The sequence below is a fragment of the Scheffersomyces amazonensis genome (genome assembly GCF_036850825.1).
Source record: "Scheffersomyces amazonensis strain UFMG-HMD-26.3 chromosome Unknown RJT21scaffold_1, whole genome shotgun sequence".
In the NCBI taxonomy this organism is placed as follows: Eukaryota; Fungi; Ascomycota; class Pichiomycetes; order Serinales; family Debaryomycetaceae; genus Scheffersomyces; species Scheffersomyces amazonensis.
Genome location: NW_027042741.1, coordinates 1,444,632 through 1,467,973, shown reverse-complemented (window position 1 = coordinate 1,467,973; position 23,342 = coordinate 1,444,632). Strand labels below are relative to the sequence as shown.

The window sequence follows — 23,342 nt, the reverse complement described above, 5'->3', positions numbered from 1 at the left end:
AATATGAGAATTATGTATTACTGACTACTAGTTAGTAATAACAATATATAGTAGTAGCAGTAGTAGTAGTAGTGAGTTCCTGCATATATCCACAATTTTTTTCTAATATGGCATCTTAACATTTTTCACTTCGAAATACCTATCCAATCGATTTATTAGTATCAAAATAGTATATAAGCCATAAGATGATCTTGATACGAAGAGTACGAACATGTCGCTCATTGGAGAGAGTATGTGGTATAAGAAGAATAAGTTCTGTTACTAGTAATATAACTACAGATGTACTTGAGCCTAAGTGGAAGAGAATCGCCAAAGACATCTCTAATAATCTGAGATCAGAAACAGTTTCAGGATTAGTTAAAGATTTAAGAACAAATATTCCGCCTAAATTCCATGTAGATGGGAATGCCGAACCTTTAGTCCAACTTCATCAAGTAGTGCAAGTGCCATTATGGACTATTTATCATAAATTAAGTACTAGAAATTTTCATTCACCCTATGATAGTTTAAATGAAGTTGAAAGGAAATATCATGATAGACTTATGCTGACATTCCGTCAAAAATTGTATGATACTTTTAAAAATTATTTGAAATATAAAGATGTTGATCCTACTGTAAGAAAAGCTGAAGATATGCAAATAATTGATTATTTTAATCCTAAATTAGTTAATATTACTCAATTAATTTATCAAATTAATAATAATAATTATCCAAAGAATTTTATGAAATTTTCTGAAGTTAATAATAAAGTAGAATTATTAACCCAAATGCTTTCAAATATTTTATATAAAGAATATATGGCATTAAAAATACTGGTTACTCAACCAGACAATTATTCAATAGATATATCTAATCCTGCTGAATGGTATCCAGAAGCTAGAAAAATGAAAAGAAAGATTATAATGCATGTTGGACCTACTAATAGTGGTAAAACTTATAATGCTTTAAAAAAATTAGCTTCATCAAAATCTGGTTATTATGCTGGACCTTTAAGATTATTAGCTAGAGAAATTTATGAAAGATTTAATCAACAAGGTACAAGTTGTAATTTAATTACTGGTGAAGAAATTGTCCCATCTATAAATAAATATGGTAGAGTTAGTCAAATTTCTTCTGGTACCATTGAAATGATTCCTCTTCATAAAAAAATGGATGTTTGTATTATAGATGAAATTCAAATGATTGCTAATTCTGAAAGAGGTTTATCTTGGTCAAATGCTTTCTTAGGTGTATTAGCTAAAGAAGTTCATTTATGTGGAGAAGAAAGTGCAGTTCCATTAATTGAAAAATTAGTCAAGAGAACAGGGGATGAATTAGAAGTGAAAACTTATAAAAGACTTGGTAAATTGACTATAAGTGATAAGCCAGCTAGTTTAAGAGCTTTGAAAAAGGGTGATTGTATTATTGCATTTTCTAAGAAAAAGATTTTACATTTAAAGTGTGAAATTGAACAAAAAAGTAATCTTAAAGTAGGAATTATTTATGGTGCATTACCTCCAGAAATTAGAACTAAAGAAGCTCAAGATTTTAATCTGGGTAAAACAGATATTTTAGTTGCATCTGATGCTGTAGGAATGGGACTTAATTTAAAGATCAAGAGAATTATATTTGCTTCTGTACAAAAATATGATGGTAAGAATTTGAGACTATTATCTACACCAGCTATAAAACAAATTGGTGGAAGAGCTGGTAGATACTCTGAAGAAGAAGGAGAAGTGGAAGGATTTGTTACTGCATTGAATAGTAAAGATCTTCAAGTTATTAGACGAGGAATGAACCATCCTACTATTAATTTAGATAAAGCATGTATTTGGCCAACTGATCTAGTTTGGAAATATTATTTATCTAAATATCCTTCTAGTAAAACTATGTATGATATTGTACAAACATTTGCCCAAGAATCTGCTCAATTAAAAGTCAGAGATTATTTCCTTACAGATTTAGATGCTCGATGTGATATTTTAAATTTACTTCTTAGAGATGAAATATGTAAACAACTTAATATTGAAGATCAATTAAAGTTAAGTCTTGCTCCAATAAATATGAAAATGGCATCTACATTAGTTAAAGATACTGTATACGAATTTGTTCAAACCATAAGAAAGGGAGAATCTAAAACCATATTTGATTTTGGATTCTTAGATGAACAGATTATAGCTCAAGGTTCAAGAATTACGGCTAGATTAGATGAAACTCTTGAGGTGATATGGCTACTTGAAGATTTTCATAAATTAGTTTTAATATTTATGTGGTTAAGTCAAAGATGGCCAACATTATTTGTAGATAAAGAAGGAGCTCATGATATGAAGACATTACTTGAAAAGAGAATAAATCAAGAATTGATTAATATTAGAAGAATGAATGATAGGAGAAAATAAATATAAAAATAATAATAATAATAATGGTAAGTGCTAAGTCGGGTCTGTTCTTGTATATAGGTAAGTAGTACCGGATCTTGTAAATAATAATACACTTTTTATTCATACCTCGGGCCGGAATTGCTCATATCATTGACCGGATATTTTCGTACCAGTCGTATATCAATTCTTCATACCGATTAAAATATATTCATACCACAATTTTAATTTTCATAGTAATGAGCAAATATATTCATATCAATTAAATCACAGATCATCGTTATTGAATCTTATAGCTAAATACCGCTTCTATATGGAGTGAGGACCTGTTGAATCAAATTTACCGAAATTAGTGAGCAACTATATGTGATTTACTCCTTATAACCAAAGTATGTAAATTCAGTCTTAAGCGTTTTCGAAGTGGTCTCAGAGAAGGAGTCTGGAAAGCTTAAGAAAGAGAGGCAAGAAAGGGCCGAAGAGTATAAAGATAAGCTTGACTTCAATAACAATTGTGTGTTTATTGACGAAGCGCGCTTTAACATTAGTATGTGGAGAGAATATGGTCTCCTGTTGGAGAGAAGGCTGTAATCACTGTCCCTGTAACTAATGGATGGACGTTTCTTTTCTTGGTGCAATTTCTTCTAAGGGTTGTATCGATTTGAAGGTGAGATCTCCTCCAAGATTTGCAGCCAACAAGAAAAGAAGAGTGGAATCCAATAAACCTCAAAGTACTTCGAGAGGTAACACAGCAAATCATTTCTATTCATTTATCAAACCTGTGATTAAAGAAATAGAGACAAATTCTGAGCTCCAAAAATTAAGATACTTGATTCTTGACAATGCTGCAATACATAAACGCCGTGATATTCAGTTATTAGTTGCTCTGAGTGGATTGGAGCTTGTGTTTTTACCACCTTATTCTCCTTCATTAAATGCTTTTAGAAGAATTCTGGTCAGTCTGTAAATCTAAAGTCAAGAGGTCTAAAGAACAATTAACACCAAGAGTTATGTAAGCTACAAGTAAGATAGCTACTGAAAGCTATGAAGGGTTCTGTAGACATGCTAGCAAACATATCGATTTGTGGTTGACAAATCAGTAGTTCTAAGAGAATTATTAAATGCATAAGCTAAAGAGTACTATAAAGTTGTATGTCAGGGACCACAGTCATGCTTTTCCGAGGCTGATATCTTCTTTGATATCTAAATATCATGAAGCTGCATTTAGAATGTCAATTTTCAAAATTGATCCCTGATTTAGCGAACGGTATTGTAACTCGAATACATGAAGTATTAATATTCAATTGTGGTCAAGCATTTACAAATAAGTATGGTATGAATGAATTGTCCATGATTTGAATAGTACCAGTCAGTACGATGGTAGATAGGGTGTATTCACTAACTGGAACTTCTAAAAGCACAGTATCTGTACCACTTGGGCAGAGCTGACATCAGTAGTATAGGTAGTAGTATAAGTTCCAGTCCATGGGGTAGTAACAGTAGCAGTAAAGTGAGTACCAGGCATTTCGCATGTAAAACCACCAAATAGAGTTATTAATGAGACACATACAGTATGGCGCTCGACCATTACAGCGAGATGTAACGTTAGAGTGAATTTTCCAGTAATATTAAAAAAACATATAGAGATCTAGATAACGATAATTTGAATCATGCATCTGAGTATATTGTCATGAAGTATTAAACATATATCAATAAATGCCACTGCTATGAGTCTTGAACTGCAAAATAGGCTCAACATTGTTAATCGACGTGGTCAATTATTGGCAGTACAATCATGTACTCCGGCGGAACAACCGAAATTAAATGATTTGGAGTCACTCTTATAAGGGGCATTTGTCCTCTGGTATGCTGACCAAGCACCACAGGTCACATAACCACCATCGCAATTGGAAAATCTTGTACATGTTTGAACTTGAGAATCTGACCAATTCATCTTACTTTGTTCCCATACGCATACTGGATCGGGTCCAGAGCAGGGACATGAAATACTTGTACTTTTTGAAATAGACTTCTCAAGAGACACACCCAACCCTAAACCTAAGGTAATAATTTCTTCTATTTCGATTCCCATGTCGACAGCAATACTATAACCGATTGTCCATTGTTCAGAAAATGAATAAGCAGCACCAGGGTTTGGATCCAAATTACAATAACCCCATCCAGATGCAAGCTCCCAAGCTGTCCACCAACTTCCTTGTTGGACCATCTGATATTGCTTATACTTAATTGTTTGACTGGGACAATTCACCCTTTTATTTATAGTTTGATTGTAATTTGAATCTTCAATACTTATAACCTTGATAAGTATTTTGTCCTCATGAACGTAAATCTGACCGCCAGGCTTAGCTTTACTCCATTCAATATCATCAATATTGGTGACATTATCAGCCGCAATAGTCAAATCAAGAAGATTTATAATCAAGAAGAGGTTTTCAAATACTCTACATTCGAATCTAACCTCAAGCGGAGAATTTCAAGCCTATATATATACATTTTTTATCAGTACAGTGTGTATATTTTAGCATATCGTCACACTGAACAAAACACTTCATGAAAATTCCTCAAGTATCTCTCAGGTTTTAAACTTTTCATTTCGTTGACGAGCATAATTACTGGTGTTAGATGTGCAAACATTATAGACTTTTTCAAATTGTTATTTAAAATTGGTATTTTAAATTTAGTATGACCTGATTGTTCTGATTAGGGTTTGTCTATAACTGTATTTTTCACATTCTCCAAGTTTCAAATTATATTTCTCATTATCAATACATCCAATCTAAAATCACATATCAGGGAGTTTCATCCAGACATTACGGGTTTCCATAGGAATTTCTCTCCGAATAGCCGGATCTGTTGAAGCATTTTCAGGTGAATAAGGATTGCTATATTTGAGGTTTTTTTTTTTTTTCGTATGTATTATCATTTATTGAATATAATCTAATGATAAACTATAAAGGCGGTTATGTACGAGAAGCCCCGCGGCTGTGTGAGACTCCTCCCAATGGACCCTACTCACTAAAACTCTCCTATTGTTTAGGATTCCTAAGGCGGATTTTTGTCTAAAATTGAAAACTGCAAAATTTCAAAATTGCGCGTCCCTTAAAATTTCTTGGCTTATTATATTATTGAGGATGATGCGGCTGTTACTTTAGACTTCATGTTAATGCCCTGTTGCCAAACGGGACTAAACATTGCCAGTATATAAGCTCTGATGATTCCACGCAATAATAAAAAGGACTCAAGGATAACAGAATCAAATGACGACCATACAATATCAAACTGTTGGATGCAACAGCGATGAGTTACTGCCTTCCATAAGTTACGTGGTACCTGATAGTGGTATCAACATCTGTCTTAATGGAACAATTTATATTCCTGCACCAGTAGCAGGCAAGCTGAATGATGCTTCTTCAAAGGGCTCGTTGAAGCCAATCACATTATTTTTGGTTGCTTCCTTGTTGATCATGTTCACTGGTGCTAGTACATTATAATTCTTTCGAGAGTTACAGTGATTATAAAAGAATAAACGAATTTCCTGATATGGAAGTTGATCAACTCTCTGTAGATGATGCGGCTGTTACTTTAGACTTCATGTTACAGAGCCTCAAGAGTTCCTTCGGGAACGTACAGGCTAGTATCTCTACCATATATAAATTTATCACCAAAGTATGTAAGTTCAGTCTTAAGCGTATTTCGAAGTGGTCTCAGAGAAGGAGTCTGGAAAGCTTAAGAAAGAGAGGCAAGAAAGGGCCGAAGAGTATAAAGATAAGCTTGACTTCAATAACAATTGTGTGTTTATTGACGAAGCGCGCTTTAACATTAGTATGTGGAGAGAATATGGTCTCCTGTTGGAGAGAAGGCTGTAATCACAGTCCCTGTAACTAATGGATGGAACGCTTAATTTCCGGTTAATGATACGAAGAATTAAAACCGGTGGTATGTGAAATTCCGGTCCGAGGTATGAATAAACTGTGATGTATTAAAGAGGACTCCAGAAACAACGCCCACAAAATTTTGTGGGGGTCGACGAGGTCGGCATTGGTTGCGGAATATGTTCCCCCAATTTTTATTATTGGAGGTATAGTTGTGAAAAATGTAATTACTGATTTATACCACATTTCTTTTCTTTTCTTTTTATTATTTATATATATTTATATATAGAATCTATAGCATGACTCAAAGTTTGATACAAGGAACTGTTATTGTAGTTGGAGGTCCAGCAGGTACTGGGAAAACCACTACTGCAACGGCATTATCGGAACAATTCTCTTGTCCATTTATTGAAGGAGATGTTTTACACCCAAAGGAAAATGTAGAAAAGATGTCTAAGGGGATACCACTTACTGATGAAGATAGATGGGAATGGTTAAAAACTTTAAGTCATGAAGTTAGTACTACTAGTTTAAGTGATGCTAATCAATCTAAAATAGCCATTGTATCTTGTTCAATGTTAAAGAAAGTTTATCGTACTTATATTAAAGCTCATGCTAATAATAGTAATCATATCAAATTCAGATTTGTATTCTTATATACAACTTATGAAGAATTAATTAGACGAGTTGAAAGTAGAAAGGGTCATTTCATGAAATCTGATATGGTTAAATCTCAATATGATATTATGGAAGTACCTAATGGGAAAGAATTATTAGCTAATGGAGGTGATTGTTTAGCTATCGATGCAACTGGCAAGACGCCCAACCAAATAAATAGAGAAGTTATAGAATTATTATCCTAGACTGGATGATTTACATAAGTTTACCCCACACTTATAGTTTATATACATACATACATACATACAATTTAATACACAACATCATTTACCATACCCATACAGCTATTATTATTCCGAACATTTGCTTGTCCATAATGACAAAAGTTAACCGACAATGATAGACAATAGCTGACAATGACTCGCAATGACTCGCAATGAGTCTCAATGACTCTCACTACGACACACTCTCAATATGTCTCTCCATTGTCGGCTTCTAAGCTCCCCTCAAAGCATTTGCCGGTGCAACAAAATGAATGGAAGTGCGGGATGTCAGAAAAATGAGATGATATCTGGTAATCATCTGAAATTGGTACTAGTACTTAAGAGTATAAGTCCAAAGGCAGGCATTTTTAATATTAGGAGGAAGTCCACCTTCAGGGCGGATAAAAAGTGTTAGTATAGTGAATTAATTGTAACTAACAAATTGAGGTTTAAAAGTTTAAAATTTAATTTATTTTAATGTTTGAGACTGATTCACTACCGTATCTTAATCCTAGTCAAGATCGTAGAGTGGCATTAATTACTGGTGGAAATAGTGGGGTAGGATATTATACGGTACTTCATTTGTATTTACATGGTTATATAGTATATATTGCAGGAAGAAGTAGATCTCGAGTTTTAAATTCTATACGAGAATTAAAACAAGATGCAACAGCTATTAGACTGACTTATACATCTCAACAATCATCAAGTGAAAGATTTCTTGGAGATTTATTTTATTTGGAAATTGATTTAAGTAGTTTAGCATCAGTTATATCGGCAGTTGAAACATTTAAAAATTTAGAAAATCATCTTCATATACTTATTAATAATGCAGGAGCAATGGCTTTACCATATTCATTAACTAATGATGGATTTGATATACAAATTCAAACTAATTTTATTGCTCCATTTTTATTATCTATGAAATTATTACCTTTATTAGAAAAGACTGCTGATGATTTCCCCTTAATATCTCCTCCTAGAATAATATATTTAAGTTCAGTAGGTCATCAATTATGTTTTCATTATTTTAATATGAATTCAACTTTTAATTATAAACCAGCATTCATATTTACATGGTTAAGATATGGTTTAGCTAAAACTGCAGGAATTCATTTCATGAAAATGTTAGCTCTTAGAAATCCTAAAATATTATGTATGTCAGTTCATCCTGGTTATGTAATGAATACTAATTTATTCTCATATTGGACAAGATTACCAATAATAGGAATACTATTTTGGTGTTTATTTCAAATCTTTGGATATTTTTTTGGAGTTACAAATGAAGAAGGAGCAAATGCTATAGTTAAATGTTCTCTTAATCCTAATTTAACTCTTGAAAAGGATAATGGTAAATATTTTGCAACTGGTGGTAATGAAGCTCTACCTTCAAAAGTGGCTCAAAATATGGATTTTGCAGCTCGAACATGGATATGGACAATTCATCAATTAAGTGAGAGAGGTATAACCATACCATCATAAAATCATTGTATACAAAAGTATACGAAATTAAAATGTAATGACAATTATCAAGTAACGAAGAAAAGTTGAATATGAAAAGTCTACTTAAAATGATTGCATTTTCAAATTGAAATTGTATGTAAAATACTCGTAATAATAATAATAATAATTTAATTATAATATAATAATAACATAATGTACATAATTTAATCAATGAATCTATTTAATGAAGCCTTTTCTGCTTCTATATCTCGATAAACTTCAGCATCTGGTTCATTGTCAACATCAATGATTTGGTCTTGTATATCTAAACCATGTTGCGACTCATCTTTTCTGATTCCTTTATTATCTTCATCATCACTATCTAAGTATTCATCATTATCCTCTTCATCCTCATCATCTTTACCATCATTTTCCTGTTTATTTAAACCCATCAACTCAGCATAATCTCTACGACTCTTTCTCTTAAATTGAAGAACTTTATTACGAAATTCAAGGAATCCTACATACCCTCTAATGTTTGTACTTGGCTCAATGTCATAAATACTCTCATAATCACTATTATCAGTATAGGTTTCAATATCTTGTACACTGAGAGTTTCAGGATCATAGTAATATGGATGACTCGATTCTGGATGATAATAATACTCCCAATCTTCATCCTTGGGAGTGATTCCTTGAGCATATAATTCATTTACATCACTGAAGTAAATCCTTTCACGTTCAAAACTAATATTATCGTGAGGATCCTGTTCAAGTATTTGCTTTACTTGATGTAATCTTGAACGAATAATATCAAATTCTTCATCATCACTTGAATGGACTGAAACTGAACGATTGAATTCATCATCATCATCTTCTTCTTCTTCTTCTTCGTCTTCATCTTCATGTTCATCTTCATACTTTTCAGGGAAGTCAGTATCGGAAAAGTAGCCCTGTAATTTACCTTTACTTAAACCGCTAAGAATATCTGCAGTCAATATAGTTAGTTTAGATTGACCAGCTTCAATGTGTTCATCCATTTTATCTTGAGTGACTTGTTCGTCGAATTTAGTCAGAATATCGATTTCTTTATCTAATAACTTCATATCTATTAATTTCTTTTGTAATACTAATCTGGAATTATCTTCACGATTAGATTCTTTTGCACTCATTCCATATGTAATAGGATTATGTTTCTTATATTCTTCTATAGCATAAGTGATTAATCCCGACATATACTTCTTATCCGTGATATTTCCATTAATCCAACCATTATTCTTTTGCTTTTGAACCATGGCATTTAATTCAAAGGCTGAAAGTATACTCATAGATACTGTACAAGGTACAGTATTAGACGGATAAGATGTTGTAAAACCATTAGTCATTACAGTATTTATTATTCTAGACAATAAATCAGGTCTGGCACTAATAAATGCTCGATCGGATGGAGTAAGTAAAATTTCTCGATCATAAATATATTGTAAAGCATCAAAATATGGAACTTCATCTCTATTTTTAGATAAGAATGGATCTTCTTGATAATGACCTGCTCTTAACTTAATAATAGCTCTTGATAATTTAAATTCTCTTGTACGAGGCGGAACATTATCATAATTAATATATACTATGCGACCATTATGAATCCAAACTCTATGAGAAGCAGCAGAAGGATTTTTAAGACAAGGATGCATACTTTCATGATAAAATCGGGAGAGTAAAACTTCAAACCAAACAGAACTCCAACATTTAATAAAGATTCCTTCGATCTGTTCACTTAATTTAAACATAATATCTTGTAAAATATATTGATCATCATCATATTCATCATACTTCAATTCCACATAGATGTAATGAGTTATTATTCTCTTACGATCTTTATTGCGGTATGTATGTTTTTGACTTACAACAAGTGGTGTTTCGCACCGAAATGGATAATGCTTATCAAAAACTGCAAGAATACTTTCTAACTTATTTTGAATATCAATTAATGGAATTCGAGAATTGGAATCTCGAATTATCATAAATGTACTGGTGGCTGTAGGGAACATTAACTCAGCGTCTTCGGGTAAAATTTTACACCAAAGATAATGAGAAATCTTCTCATCTCTTTTATTATCTCTGACTATCTCATCCTCCTCCATATTGCTTTGTCAATTGCACTAAGTTTTCCGTGATAGAGCCTTTTGGTTATGGGTTTGAGAGTGAAAAAAAATTAGTGTCTGAAAAATTACCACTTGCATAAAAATAGACATTTATTATAATTTATGGTATATTATTTATTTTACTTATATTAATTATATTATTTTATTATACGTACATATATTATATTACTTGTATTATTTTATTATTTTATTATATTATATTAATTCTTATAAATATACTGGTACATCTATATTTAGACTATAACTATAACTTAGAGTCATGATCAACCTTTTCAATAATGATGGATGAGGCACCACCACCACCATTACAAACACCGGCAACTCCGAGTTTACCACCTTCTTGTTGTAAAACAGAAAGTAAAGTAACCACAATTCTAGCTCCAGAACAACCTAATGGATGACCTAAAGCCACAGCACCACCATAAACATTTAATTTTTCAATTGGAATATTACAAATCTTTGCATTAGCTAATCCAACAACTGAAAAGGCTTCATTTAATTCAAAGAAATCAATTTCATCTTGAGTTAATTTTGCATGTTTTAAAGCCTTTGGAATTGCTAAAGATGGAGCAATAGTAAAATCAATTGGAGCTCTAGCAGCTTCACCCCAACCTCTAATTTTAGCTAATGGAGTTAAACCTAATTCTTTTAATTTAGATTCAGAAACTAAAATGACAGCTGCACCACCATCATTTAATTTAGATGCATTTGGTGCAGTAACAGTACCATTTTCCTTTTGAAATACAGTTCTTGCACTTCTTACTCTTGATTCATTGAAATTTTTAACTTCTTCATCATCTGAAACAATAGTATCTGGTTTACCTCTAATACCTTTAATAGTTACAGGAATAATTTCACGATCAAATTTTCCTGATTTTTGAGCATTTTGAGCTTTAGTATAAGAAGAAATAGCAAATTCATCTTGATGATCTCTAGTAAAATCAAAATCTTTTGCACATTTTTCAGCAGCAACACCCATTAATTTTTGTTCATAAACATCCAATAAACCATCTTTTTGAATACCATCAACTAAAGCTGAATCACCATATCTTGCACCACCTCTGGCAGATGGAACATAATAAGGAGTATTAGACATTGATTCAGCACCTCCACTAATAACAATATCAGCAGTACCAGTTAAAATAGTTTGAGCACCTAAAATAATTGATTTTAAACCTGATGCACAAACTTTATTAACAGTAGTAGCAACAATAGAATCTGGTAAACCAGATTTTAAAGCTACTTGTCTAGCAGGAGCTTGACCAACATTGGCTTGTAAAACTCCTCCAAAGAAGATTTCTTCGACATCTTCTGGTTTAATTTGAGGAACTTTAGCTAATGCAGCCTTAACTGCGGCCGAACCTAAATCAGAATATGTAAGAGAAGAAAGTTGACCTTGAAAGGATCCGATTGGAGTACGGGCTGTGGAAACAATGTAAACGTTTTGAGATGATGGCATAATGACAATTATATTAAACGATAGTAAAAGTAAAGAAGAGAAAAGGTAAAGGTTACGGGTAAGTAAACTTGATAAAATCAATTTTTCAATTTATGAATTCTCCTCTTCGTCGTTTAGATTTTTACGTGTTTCGGTACGACGAATGGGGTATATTTTTCACAACTTTTTCAATTCCGGTTCGTCACATGACTGCATTTGCTCGGATAAAGGGTTAAAAGTATATATCTTAATACTATACTATAGTGTATATCCTATAAATCCTAAATTTGTATATCCTATATCCTATATATCCTAAATTTGTATATATCCTATAGTATTATGTTAGGTACAAGTACAAATCTATACTTTGTGGGGACTCGTGGAATAGGTGTGCATGGATTAAGTGGTAGTAGAATAAATTGCATATTATATCGACAATTACATACAACTCCAGTATATAGTGATTTATTTAAATCAAAATCAAATTCATCATTTGGGCCAGAAACTGGAACACAATCTCAAACTTTACCATATAATACACATCCAATACTTAAAAGAATACCGAAAATATTTCGACCTTATGCATCTCGATTCATTACTGCTCCTGTAAGTCATAGTGTATCATTTCTTATACTTCATGAATTAACTGCTATAATACCACTTGTAGGTATTTGGTATGCATTATATAAGTATCCGGAATACTTTTCTACTTATAGTACCACCATAACTGAAAATGATCTTTATATTAAAGGTGTTGAAGTTATTAATAAAAGTGTGGAAAAGTATCAACTTGGAGTTGATGATGTACTGGAAAAGATGAGACTCATATCTGCTGGAGCTAGTTCATATGTAATTGTAAAGTTATTAGGGCCAGCCCGTATTATAGTAAGTATAGGATTAATGGATCCCTTTGCTAGATGGATTATTCTACCAATTTATAATGTGTTTGCTGTTTTAAGAGCAAGGTTTTCAAAGACTAGTCCTACACCAAAGTCTACACCAGAAATAGAATCAGATACGGAAACCATAAGAGAAACCGTTAAGACTAAAAAGGTTAATAAACCAAGATTGTAATTAGTAAATTATATAAATAAAGAACATAGCTGTAATATATGAAACATATATTAAGTTTGATAACGTGACATAAATAAAGAAATATTATATACTTTCTATAGTATCATGATTAAAATTGCATAAAAGCGTAAGGAAAGGTTGACTATGAGACATTGTCTATGAAGAATTAATGCTAAATTAGCTAAATTTACTCTAAAGTTACCTTCATTTGTTCAGGATTTAAGGGTACAAATTGATCAAGTGAAGATATTGGTTGTACTAAATCTAAATCTGATAAATTATACCAATTTGGTATTAATTTTTGATTTAGTTGTGGAGCTACTGATAATTCACGTTCATTAAAATCAAATAAAGGTGGTAAATTTCTTAAATCAGGTTGATTAGAATAAATTTGATAATTAGCATTATTAGAAATAGTTGAACTTGACGAAGTAGAATTATGATGGAATTGTTGACTAAAGATTTTTCTAAAATTAGGTAATGTAACTTGAGGATTCCTTAATTCATCAAAATAAGGATCAATTAATGCTTGAATGCAAGAAATTCTATCAATTGGTGAATATTGTAAAACTTGAGTTAAAAATTGAATACAATCGGGTGACATTTTCTTAAATATCTTTTGTAAAGGTATTGGTTTAATTTGAGGAAATCTATGTTCCATATAATTTGGATTCATATTTCTAATTTGATCTTTTGATGGTGTACCTAAAATTTTTATAATTTCAACTAATTGATCAATTCCTGATTCTCCAGGGAATAATGGTTGACCTAAAATTAATTCTGCCATTACACAACCAGCTGACCATACATCAATTTTTGTTGTATAATTTGTTGCTCCAAAGATTAATTCTGGAGCACGATAATATCTTGAACAAATATATGAAACATTTGGTTCATCAGGATTTAATATTTTTGCAGAACCAAAATCACATAATTTTAATTCACCAGTTTCTGGATTTATTAATAAATTTTGAGGTTTTATATCACGATGACAAATTCCTTGAGAATGAATATAATTTAAAGCTCTAAACATTTGATAAGTATATAATTTTACTTCCAAAGGTGGCATTGATAATCGTTTTGATACATAATAATGACTAGCTTTATAAAGTGTTTCTGGTACAAATTCTAAAATTAAATTTAAATATAATTCATTTTTTTCATTATTTGTATAAAAATAATACTTTAAATCAGCAATGTTTCGATGATGAACTAATTTCATAATTTGTAATTCACGATTTTTAAATCTTTTATCTTGAAGAACTCTTTTCATAGCTGCAATTTCATTGGTTGGTAAAATTTGAGTTTGAAATACTACTCCAAAAGATCCATGACCAACCATTTGAGATTGAGTATATTGAATTGTTTGAATTTCATCAGTATGTCCATTATTGACATTTTCAGTTACGATTTCTATTTTAGACATGCTGTTAGTAAAATTTTTAAAAATTTATATATGAAAGAAAGTTAATTCTATTATGCAGTTATTATTAATATGTGAGTGTGAGTATGAGTATGATATAGAATACAAAATTTTTCAAATAAATCAAGTCCAATAAAGGAATGGAGAAATGAAAGTGAAGCAAAATTTTTATTAACTTCAATGAACCACTAAATAAATAAATGACTTAACAAATGAAAATGATAAAATATTTCAAATGTCTAAGAAATTAAGTCAAATTATCAGAATCTCGCAAATTTACGACGTCACTAAAATTTCGGTTGGCTTGACTGTCAATGAAATGGACTTGGATGATCTGGGGAGAATCACACAGAACGGAAAAAAAAAGTGTCTGGTGGGGTGGGCTGGATGCAGGAAGAAAATGACTGTCTTCTACTTGGGGTTTAGGGTGATCTTGAAGGATAGGAAAGGTGGATTAGATTGAATTCTGTCAACAGAGGGATTTGACGACAAGAAAGGTGAATCAATAAGGATGGATGTGACTAAAGGGTAATGGAAGTATCAAATTAAGATCAGACGATTGACTTGATTACTTTTGATACAGGGTGTGTGATATCCATATATACTTCCCATACAACAATGAATATTAATGTATATGGGGATATATGAGTTGATACAATTCAGATTGTGGATATATATATATATATCGTGGTCTGGAATTAAGCAAATAGTTATACAAGTTCAGATGAGTAGTAGTATTAATTAAATGATGGAGACTGTAATCGCAATGTCGGTTTTGTTTTCACAGCTCAAAATTGTCCAATGGAGTGATAAAATCTGGATGATAATTGGATAGATCTTCAATTGATGGATAGATTAAATAATCGATTCGTGACACAGGTTTATCCCTTCTTGTTCAGAATATTAAGAAAGAAGAAGTAGTAATAATTCAGTCAATTACTGAACTTGTACGAGTAGAAAATAAAATAGTCAACGAGCAGAAACAGAATTCAACCTAACTGGGTCAGATTAAAAAAAAAACATTAGAAAGAGTGGAGACAAGCAAGAGACATTTGTCAATGCAGGAGACATTGTCTCATGGTAAAAGGTAAAAATCAAAGTGTAACCTGTAAAATCGAATCATAATCTGTAAAAATAAACCTTCTTTCATATTGTATTTACGTGACCCCATTTTTTAATTATTTTATTTTTCTTTTTTTCTTCTGATCATTTTTTATTTTCTACTATCTGACTATGTCTAACCTGGGGTCGATGAACTAGGCGTAATATATGATTTACTACTATAATGGAGAACATCTGCATGGCTTTTGTATTGACACATTAAAACTCAATCCTGATCACTTGAGATAAATCACACACACATCCCTTATCTTATCAAATCTCACCTTTCCTATTTCCTTATTTCTCTCCCTTATGTCACATTCCCTGTGTCTGTTTTTCGTAACGTAGTGGATCTTAGTGCAAAAAAAAGACTAAAAAATTTAAGTGGGGTTAAGGTTTCTCTCCCACCTCTGTTTTAGTTACTCCTTTTAGACTTTTGATTTCGTTCTATTTAGATTGCTTTCCGTAACCCCTTAATCCATCGAAATTTCATATATACACCACCGCACCTAAAGTTAGTAGTATAAACCTAAATTGTTTTGTAAGTTGTAATAAAAAAAAACTGGAATACTCAACTGTTGTAATAAATAATAATAATAACTGCAAAATAAAAATGGAACCGCTAATAAAAAAAAATACATACCAATAAAATCACTTGCTCTACGTTCATGATTGACCTTAAATTTAAGTAATTTATTCTTAAGACCTCTTCTTGTCTGAGTCATAGTAGATTTCGTTTGATCATAACTCATGGATTTCTTTAATGGATGCAAATCTTCTTGATTAGTCGTTACATCTTGTGAGTTGGCTTGAGATTGAATCTTCTGTTGCTGTTGATGGTGTTGATTATTTAAAGAGTTTGATTGTTGCATTAATGTCATTGATGAAGACATAGATGAAGATGGCGGCGATGCTTCATTACCCTTTATCAATGTTAAGAATCGATTGGTTATTGAACTATTTCTTTTCTTAGCCATAACATCACTAGATAAATGAGTGTAATTGGAATTATGAGAGATAATAGAATTCTTTCTAGAATCATTTATTGTATCAAGTGTGTTCGATGCTGTAGTTGGTACAGTATAATGATTATTCTGACTAGATAAAGACTGTCCCTGAAATGGATCCTTAAAATATAAAGTTCCACTTTTAGTTGTAACATCTCTAAGCAAATCTTCATCATCATCTTCCACTTCGGTAGTTTCACCAGTTGAACTTTTCTTTTTCTCCAATGCATTATAATTGATATCGTGATTGGGTTTACTCGTGGCATAATAGGTAGTAATGGCATAAGGATCATCATGATATTCAATATGCTCACTTTGAATACCTCCCGAACTGATTCCAGGTTTCATGAGACTTCCCGTATATTTCTTTTTAATATCATTATCATTTCCATTGTTATTTTCATCATTATTGTTTTTAGATCTAAAGGTTGTTTCCATTCGATATGGATCCCTTAAAAGATTTCTTTCTTCATGTTGTTCCTTCCTTAATTGTTTCAAATCATGTAATTGATCTTTACGTAATTGTCTAATCTCTTTACGTTGTTCTTTACGTTGTTCTTTACGTTGCTGAAGTTGCTGAATCTTGATTTCCTTTTTCTGCTTAAGTTTGCTATCCAATTTCTTTGCTTTTCTAACATGCTTATTAGCTTCTTGATAGATAGGTTTATCAATGATTAATTCTCGTAAATCTGGTGTCAGAATTTCCAAATTATGAATAAATGATGGGTAATACTTATTTATACCATACTTTGAATTTAGTTCGTCATAGTTAAGACATTTGATGTATTCTCGGGCTATTATAGAGTCATTGTCACTGTCATTATCTGATAAGTTAACTAATGTTGAAGATCCAAATGATGAATTGTTGATATTATTTGTCTTACCATACTTACTGGAATTATCATTGGAATGAGTATGTGTAAGATGTTCATTTAACGAAAGTTTATGAAGTTTCTTTCCTAATAATCCTGCTGAAGTCATATTGATGAATTAAAATGCTGATAAGAGGCAATATGCAATGAAATACAAATGTGATAAATGATATAAATGAATAGTGGTATTTTTCCTTACCTAATAGTAAATTTAGTGAAATAGAGCAATTTGCTGAACAAACACACCACACGTTAAGTGATTGACCTGGATATAAATTTAAAAGGGTAAGTTAATTTGTATTACTCTTAAATCTGATGATATTACTTCCAAGGATTTAGATTTTATTTGAAAATTTAGGTTCTTCGTAGTATAAAATGAAATTGGTTAAGATCTCGTATCAAAGGATGTGCACTACTTCGTGATATCAAACCAAATGCATATAAGAGGGTAAAATGGAGATAAATGTATTTATGAAGTCAGTAGAATACTAGTTATTCATTAGCTACTAATTGTACTACCCTGAGTTATCCTGAATAAAAAGATGTTGAGTAATAAGAAAAGAAAATTTTAAAGTATTTACAAGACTACAGTATATTCTTACTTAGTTAATACACTCACTCATAGGTACTTTGTAATAATTAATCGGTAACTCCCAAGTTTAAAATATAAAGCCGGCTCTGCACGCAGGTTTAAACTTTTTGTGTGGGGAGCGAGGTGAAGAAATAAGTGGGGAACAGTAAAAATAATTGTAAAAAGAAAAAAAGAGCAAGACTTTTTTAAGTGGAGACGCTCTAATATTGCGTCTTGTACAGCGGATCTCATTATCCTTAAACTATTCTTCGCCCTGTAAATTTAGGGAGAGACAATAGTTGATACCTACTATGTCCGTAGTGAAATTCATTGCAAAATTAAAATATTTGTGGGATAAAACGGATAAAAAGATTAACTAGGAATACTGTTTTACAAATGACAACAATCTGTATGGCTTAGAGCAATAGATGAATTAGCTATCTATAGCAAACTCAAAATCCTGAGCGACATTTTTCTTTAAATTCTAGCCATTTTGCTCTTTCCTATTTCAGTATAGAATGTCGATCTTTTCCTTCACACCCCATATTTTATTATCTACTGACATAAATAAATGTCGTCCTATTCGCATTAACTCCTCCTCGAGATCAATTCCCCTCTCTCTTCCAAAGCGTCCGTACTTCTCCGAACGTAGTAATAATAATTCATATGATTCAATTAACGGTTAATTGTTTATTACTCCATTCGGTTAATGATCTTCATTCTGACTTATAAAAAAATATGATAGGTCTGAAATTACAATTTACCAATAGTTAATTTATCGGACTTTTGCTCGATTCAGCCGTACATAATAAATATTCAAATTAGCTGCACCGAACTTTATAGCCATAATTAATATCTGGCTTGTATTTTATTTTCATTCGTTTTCATGGCTTACGTGACATGTATACATGACTCAAACAAGGGATGCTAACAGTAACATTTGCATCCATTCTATAACTAATAGTACATTAAAAATAGCTATATATATTTACAATAATTTTCAATGCTAATTATGAAACAAGTCAACTGCTTCTTGTGCTTGTAACCTCTTCGTTCTATCATAATACATCATGCGATTAAATATATCAGTAATTTGTGCATCTTCACACCTTGGAAGTATATCTTTTATAGACTTTCTTTCGTTAAATCTAAAATTAAACTGCTTGAAATGATATTTTTCATCATTATCTAATTCTTCCCATACTAATTCTTGATATTTGTTAGTTTTATCTTCTATAAGGGGTGTTCCGAATGTTTTAAATATCTGTGTCAACAAATATAAATCACTCATTGCTAATTCTTCACTTTCATCTTTATTTATATCTTTCGATTCTAATATGGATTTGAAATGGGGAGAATATATTACTGTAAATATTATTCCAACTGCCCAAATATCAATCTCATATTCATAATTATTGATACCAAGGCATAATTCAGGAGCCTTATATATTCCTGTACTAACATCAAAATACTTTTCATCGGTTGGTTCATCTCGTACTTGATTGGCATTATTATTATCATAACTTATACCAAAATCTCCAATAATTGGATATCTAATATCATCAGTCTTAAAGAATATATTCGCAGGTTTAAGATCTCGATGAATTATTTCATGTTTATGAATAAATGCAACACCTTTCAATAGGTTAATAATGAGTTCTCTACTATGATCGGGTTCAATAACATTAAATCTTTGAGTACTAGTTGCAGAATTAGAACCTCCATTGGATATTCCACTCCAATTGAATTTCGTTTTGACTCTCACGTATTGTCGGACAGCTCCCATTAATAAGGATTCAAGGGTATAGGCATACTTTGGCATTACTATAGTCAAATCATCGCCAATTTCATATGATCCTAATAACTGACATATAATGTCATGATTAATGCTCTCTTCTTTAGCTCTATTATGTAGTTTCTGAAGCATAGAGAGTTCATATCGCACGTTATGAGGTTTAACAACTAGATCTAAGTCAACGACCTTCAAGCAGACATCCAATTGAGTTTCAACATCTTCTGCTATATATACATCCGATATATGACCTCGAAAGATCTGCCGTCTGTTGACGTATCTCTTGTAGTTTATACTCATTAGTCAACCGTATCAATTGACGTGAATCTTTCTCATCGTATATTTACTAAATACAATTAAATACGTCTAATTTTTCCTTGCGTAGTTTCGATCGAGATCAGAGCCTATCTATATGCCATTGCAAATAACAACCGACTGTCTTAAATGCAATGAATATGAATAGTCTCGTGACTCCTGGTCTATGAATATTCATAGACTGTATACATATTCTAAAGTAATATCTTCATACTTTCCAAATAGCCGGTATATGTCCGTGAGTCATGAGTCTCAGAGCCGACTCCGGCTGCCAGCACACCTTCCGGCCGATCGTGCGAGTGATACTGAATTTTTTTGCTGGAGAAATCAATCGCTTATCATTAGTCACTATACTTCATTACGGGCCATTAGACTTATAGATACGACCCTACTAGATAGATATAGATAGAGGAATAATAATGTTCTTTACAAAAAATTCCATACGTTCTACTGGACAATTACTACTTCGTAAATCATTTAGTTCATCTATCATTGCAAGAGCTCAGGCTCCATTAGATGCTTCTAAATTGATAATTAACCAAACAACTACTCCAAAGCAAAAATTACCTAATGAAAAATTGGTGTTTGGTAAGACTTTTACTGACCATATGTTAGAAATTGAATGGACTCAAGAAAATGGTTGGGGAACTCCTGTTATTAATCCCTATCATAAATTACAATTAGATCCTTCTACAATTGTATTACATTATGCTTTTGAATTATTTGAAGGTATGAAAGCTTATAGGGATTCTCAAGGTAATATCAGAACATTTAGAGGTGATAAAAATATGATAAGGATGAATAAATCTGCTGATAGAATTTGTTTACCTACTTTTGATGGTGAAGAATTACAAAAATTAATTGATAAATTTTTAATTGTTGATAAATCATTTGTACCTGAAGGTAATGGTTATTCACTTTATTTAAGACCAACTTTAATTGGTACAACTGAATCTTTAGGTGTTAGTACTCCAGATCGTGCCCTTTTATATGTAATTGCTTCACCAGTTGGTCCTTATTATAGTTCTGGGTTTAAACCAGTCAGTTTAGAAGCTACTGATTATGCTGTTAGAGCTTGGCCAGGTGGTGTAGGTGATAAGAAATTAGGAGCTAATTATGCACCTTGTGTAAAACCTCAATTACAAGCTGCAGAAAGAGGATATCATCAAAACCTTTGGTTATTTGGTGAAGAAGGTTATATCACTGAAGTTGGAACTATGAATGTATTCTTTGTATTCCAACATGAAGATGGTAAGAAAGAATTAATTACTGCTCCATTAGATGGTACTATCTTAGAAGGTGTTACTAGAGATTCAGTATTAGAATTAGCTAGAGAAAAATTACCTGCTAATGAATGGATTATTAGTGAAAGAAAATATACTATTTCTGATGTTGCTGAAAAGGCTGCTAAAGGTCAATTAGTTGAAGCCTTTGGATCTGGTACTGCTGCTGTTGTTTCACCAATTAAATCTATTGGATGGAATGGTCAAGAAATTGAAGTACCATTAGCAGCTGGTAATTCTGGAGAATTAACTAAACAAGTCGCAGAATGGATTAGAAAAATCCAATATGGTGAAGAACAATATAAGGACTGGTCAAGAGTTGCTCAATAAATTTATTTCCCATAGAATAATTAAGAAATAATAAATAAGAAATAATAAATAATAAATAATAAATAATACATATTTAATTCATTATATACATCTACCACGAATATTTTAAATCTAATTTATACGTTCAATATCGGGTAATTCTTGTATAGTTTGTAATATATAATTACGCTCTTCAATGGCATTAGGATCTTGATAACTTTCAATATCAAAAGTTTTAAAAAATGCAATGAAATTCTCTTTATTTTTGGTTAATATATCCAAAACTTTTTGAGATTTCTTAGGTTTAGCTATGAAAAATTTGAATATATGGAAACCTTCTATTTGTAAATTTTTCAGTTTATCATTAAGTATTAACATTATAATTTTTAAATTAGTTGGATCATCAAAATATTTAGTTAAGAATTCTTTATTTTCCTTTTCAGTTACTAATTCACTTAATAATCTAATACTTTGTCTTTTAGTAACATAATTAGCTGATTGGATTAATTTATTAACATTTAATACAAATTGATCATAATTACTAGTTAAGAATCCAATAACAACACTTTTATGAGTAGTTAATAAATCATGTAATGTAATAAATGAATCAGTTGATAATTCAAATATAGGGATTTGAACATATTTAAATAAATTCCAAAACAATGAATTACCTAATATAAATTTTACTATCGAATCATATTTTATACAATCTCTTAAAATTTGTCCACATATTAAACCTGTTGATTGAGATTCTGGACCCTTTAATAATAATAGTATAATTTCTGGTTTAGAATTAATTAAATAATCCACTGTAGGAGATTTATTAGCTATTTGCCGTCGTAAAAGATTCAGAAATATTAATTGAACATCTTTTCTAGCGTCAAAATCTAATTTCTTTAAATGATAAATTAATAAATATAAACAATCTGTTACATAAACTTCTTGAGATAAATAAGATATTTGATCGGGTTGAGGCATGTTTTCATCATCACCAACAAGTATACCTTTCATTTGTTTTAAATATCTAGAACAATCATCTTGATATCGTTTAGTACTATCACTATTAGAATCAAGCTTAACGACCAGTTCACATACAGCCCTCACAAGTTCTTGAGGAGTCTTGGGATTTCGCTTAAAGAGAAACGACATCCCAATTGTATAATCTATCTCTATATATAATGATAATGCTAAATGTAATTCCTAAGGGAATGAATGAAGGAATTTCTCTTATGATTGAGGTGTTTCTATCTATAGTACACAAACAGGAACTCGGCTAATTTTAGAAAATGAATAACTGCTAACTGTTGCCCCACTACTAAAAGATCCCTTGCCGCTACCAGTTTGTATAACAAGTCTTATAATAAGTAAAACACAATTAATTAATCTCCTAAACGGATGTAAAAATTACCTGTCGGTAAAGGTAT

At 31.3% G+C, this 23,342-nt stretch overlaps 12 protein-coding genes across 12 annotated transcripts; 5 read left to right on the top strand and 7 right to left on the bottom strand. All coding sequences in view use genetic code 12, as the record gives it.

Moving 5' to 3' along the window:
* Positions 1–162: 162 nt before the first annotated feature.
* Positions 163–2,460, top strand: SUV3 (ATP-dependent RNA helicase). The gene has a single exon (XM_064880664.1). The coding sequence runs from the start codon at positions 186–188 to the stop codon at positions 2,376–2,378; it is 2,193 nt and encodes a 730-aa protein (XP_064741026.1). The 5' UTR covers positions 163–185; the 3' UTR covers positions 2,379–2,460.
* Positions 2,461–4,128: 1,668 nt separating this feature from the next.
* RJT21DRAFT_4280 (uncharacterized protein) lies at positions 4,129–4,581 on the bottom strand (the record flags this gene model as incomplete). Its single annotated transcript, XM_064884528.1, has 1 exon — positions 4,129–4,581. The coding sequence occupies one exon, from the start codon at positions 4,579–4,581 to the stop codon at positions 4,129–4,131; it is 453 nt and encodes a 150-aa protein (XP_064741025.1).
* Positions 4,582–6,492: 1,911 nt separating this feature from the next.
* On the top strand, positions 6,493–7,458 carry RJT21DRAFT_117333 (gluconokinase). The gene has a single exon (XM_064880663.1). The coding sequence runs from the start codon at positions 6,547–6,549 to the stop codon at positions 7,108–7,110; it is 564 nt and encodes a 187-aa protein (XP_064741024.1). The 5' UTR covers positions 6,493–6,546; the 3' UTR covers positions 7,111–7,458.
* RJT21DRAFT_117332 (uncharacterized protein) lies at positions 7,459–8,788 on the top strand. Its single transcript, XM_064880662.1, has one exon. The coding sequence runs from the start codon at positions 7,606–7,608 to the stop codon at positions 8,608–8,610; it is 1,005 nt and encodes a 334-aa protein (XP_064741023.1). The 5' UTR covers positions 7,459–7,605; the 3' UTR covers positions 8,611–8,788.
* RJT21DRAFT_137305 (uncharacterized protein) lies at positions 8,789–10,780 on the bottom strand. Its single transcript, XM_064883288.1, has one exon. The coding sequence runs from the start codon at positions 10,710–10,712 to the stop codon at positions 8,796–8,798; it is 1,917 nt and encodes a 638-aa protein (XP_064741022.1). The 5' UTR covers positions 10,713–10,780; the 3' UTR covers positions 8,789–8,795.
* A 62-nt stretch (positions 10,781–10,842) lies between these two features.
* Positions 10,843–12,288, bottom strand: ERG10 (acetyl-CoA C-acetyltransferase). The gene has a single exon (XM_064880661.1). It carries the CDS (start codon positions 12,190–12,192, stop codon positions 10,978–10,980), a length of 1,215 nt encoding a protein of 404 aa, XP_064741021.1. The 5' UTR covers positions 12,193–12,288; the 3' UTR covers positions 10,843–10,977.
* RJT21DRAFT_117329 (uncharacterized protein) lies at positions 12,289–13,291 on the top strand. Its single transcript, XM_064880660.1, has one exon. It carries the CDS (start codon positions 12,511–12,513, stop codon positions 13,243–13,245), a length of 735 nt encoding a protein of 244 aa, XP_064741020.1. The 5' UTR covers positions 12,289–12,510; the 3' UTR covers positions 13,246–13,291.
* On the bottom strand, positions 13,292–15,033 carry RIM11 (serine/threonine protein kinase). Its single transcript, XM_064880659.1, has one exon. It carries the CDS (start codon positions 14,669–14,671, stop codon positions 13,433–13,435), a length of 1,239 nt encoding a protein of 412 aa, XP_064741019.1. The 5' UTR covers positions 14,672–15,033; the 3' UTR covers positions 13,292–13,432.
* Positions 15,034–16,284: 1,251 nt separating this feature from the next.
* RJT21DRAFT_111414 (WVD2 family protein) lies at positions 16,285–17,757 on the bottom strand (the record flags this gene model as incomplete). The annotated part of the gene is made up of 1 exon (XM_064879993.1): positions 16,285–17,757. One exon carries the CDS (start codon positions 17,755–17,757, stop codon positions 16,285–16,287), a length of 1,473 nt encoding a protein of 490 aa, XP_064741018.1.
* Positions 17,758–19,065: 1,308 nt separating this feature from the next.
* CAK1 (cyclin-dependent protein kinase-activating kinase) lies at positions 19,066–20,675 on the bottom strand. The gene has a single exon (XM_064880392.1). It carries the CDS (start codon positions 20,309–20,311, stop codon positions 19,226–19,228), a length of 1,086 nt encoding a protein of 361 aa, XP_064741017.1. The 5' UTR covers positions 20,312–20,675; the 3' UTR covers positions 19,066–19,225.
* A 12-nt stretch (positions 20,676–20,687) lies between these two features.
* On the top strand, positions 20,688–21,959 carry BAT21 (branched-chain-amino-acid transaminase). The gene has a single exon (XM_064880658.1). The coding sequence runs from the start codon at positions 20,746–20,748 to the stop codon at positions 21,937–21,939; it is 1,194 nt and encodes a 397-aa protein (XP_064741016.1). The 5' UTR covers positions 20,688–20,745; the 3' UTR covers positions 21,940–21,959.
* Positions 21,924–23,323, bottom strand: HYM1 (Hym1p). Its single transcript, XM_064880657.1, has one exon. The coding sequence runs from the start codon at positions 23,065–23,067 to the stop codon at positions 22,051–22,053; it is 1,017 nt and encodes a 338-aa protein (XP_064741015.1). The 5' UTR covers positions 23,068–23,323; the 3' UTR covers positions 21,924–22,050.
* Between the last annotated feature and the right edge of the window lie 19 nt (positions 23,324–23,342).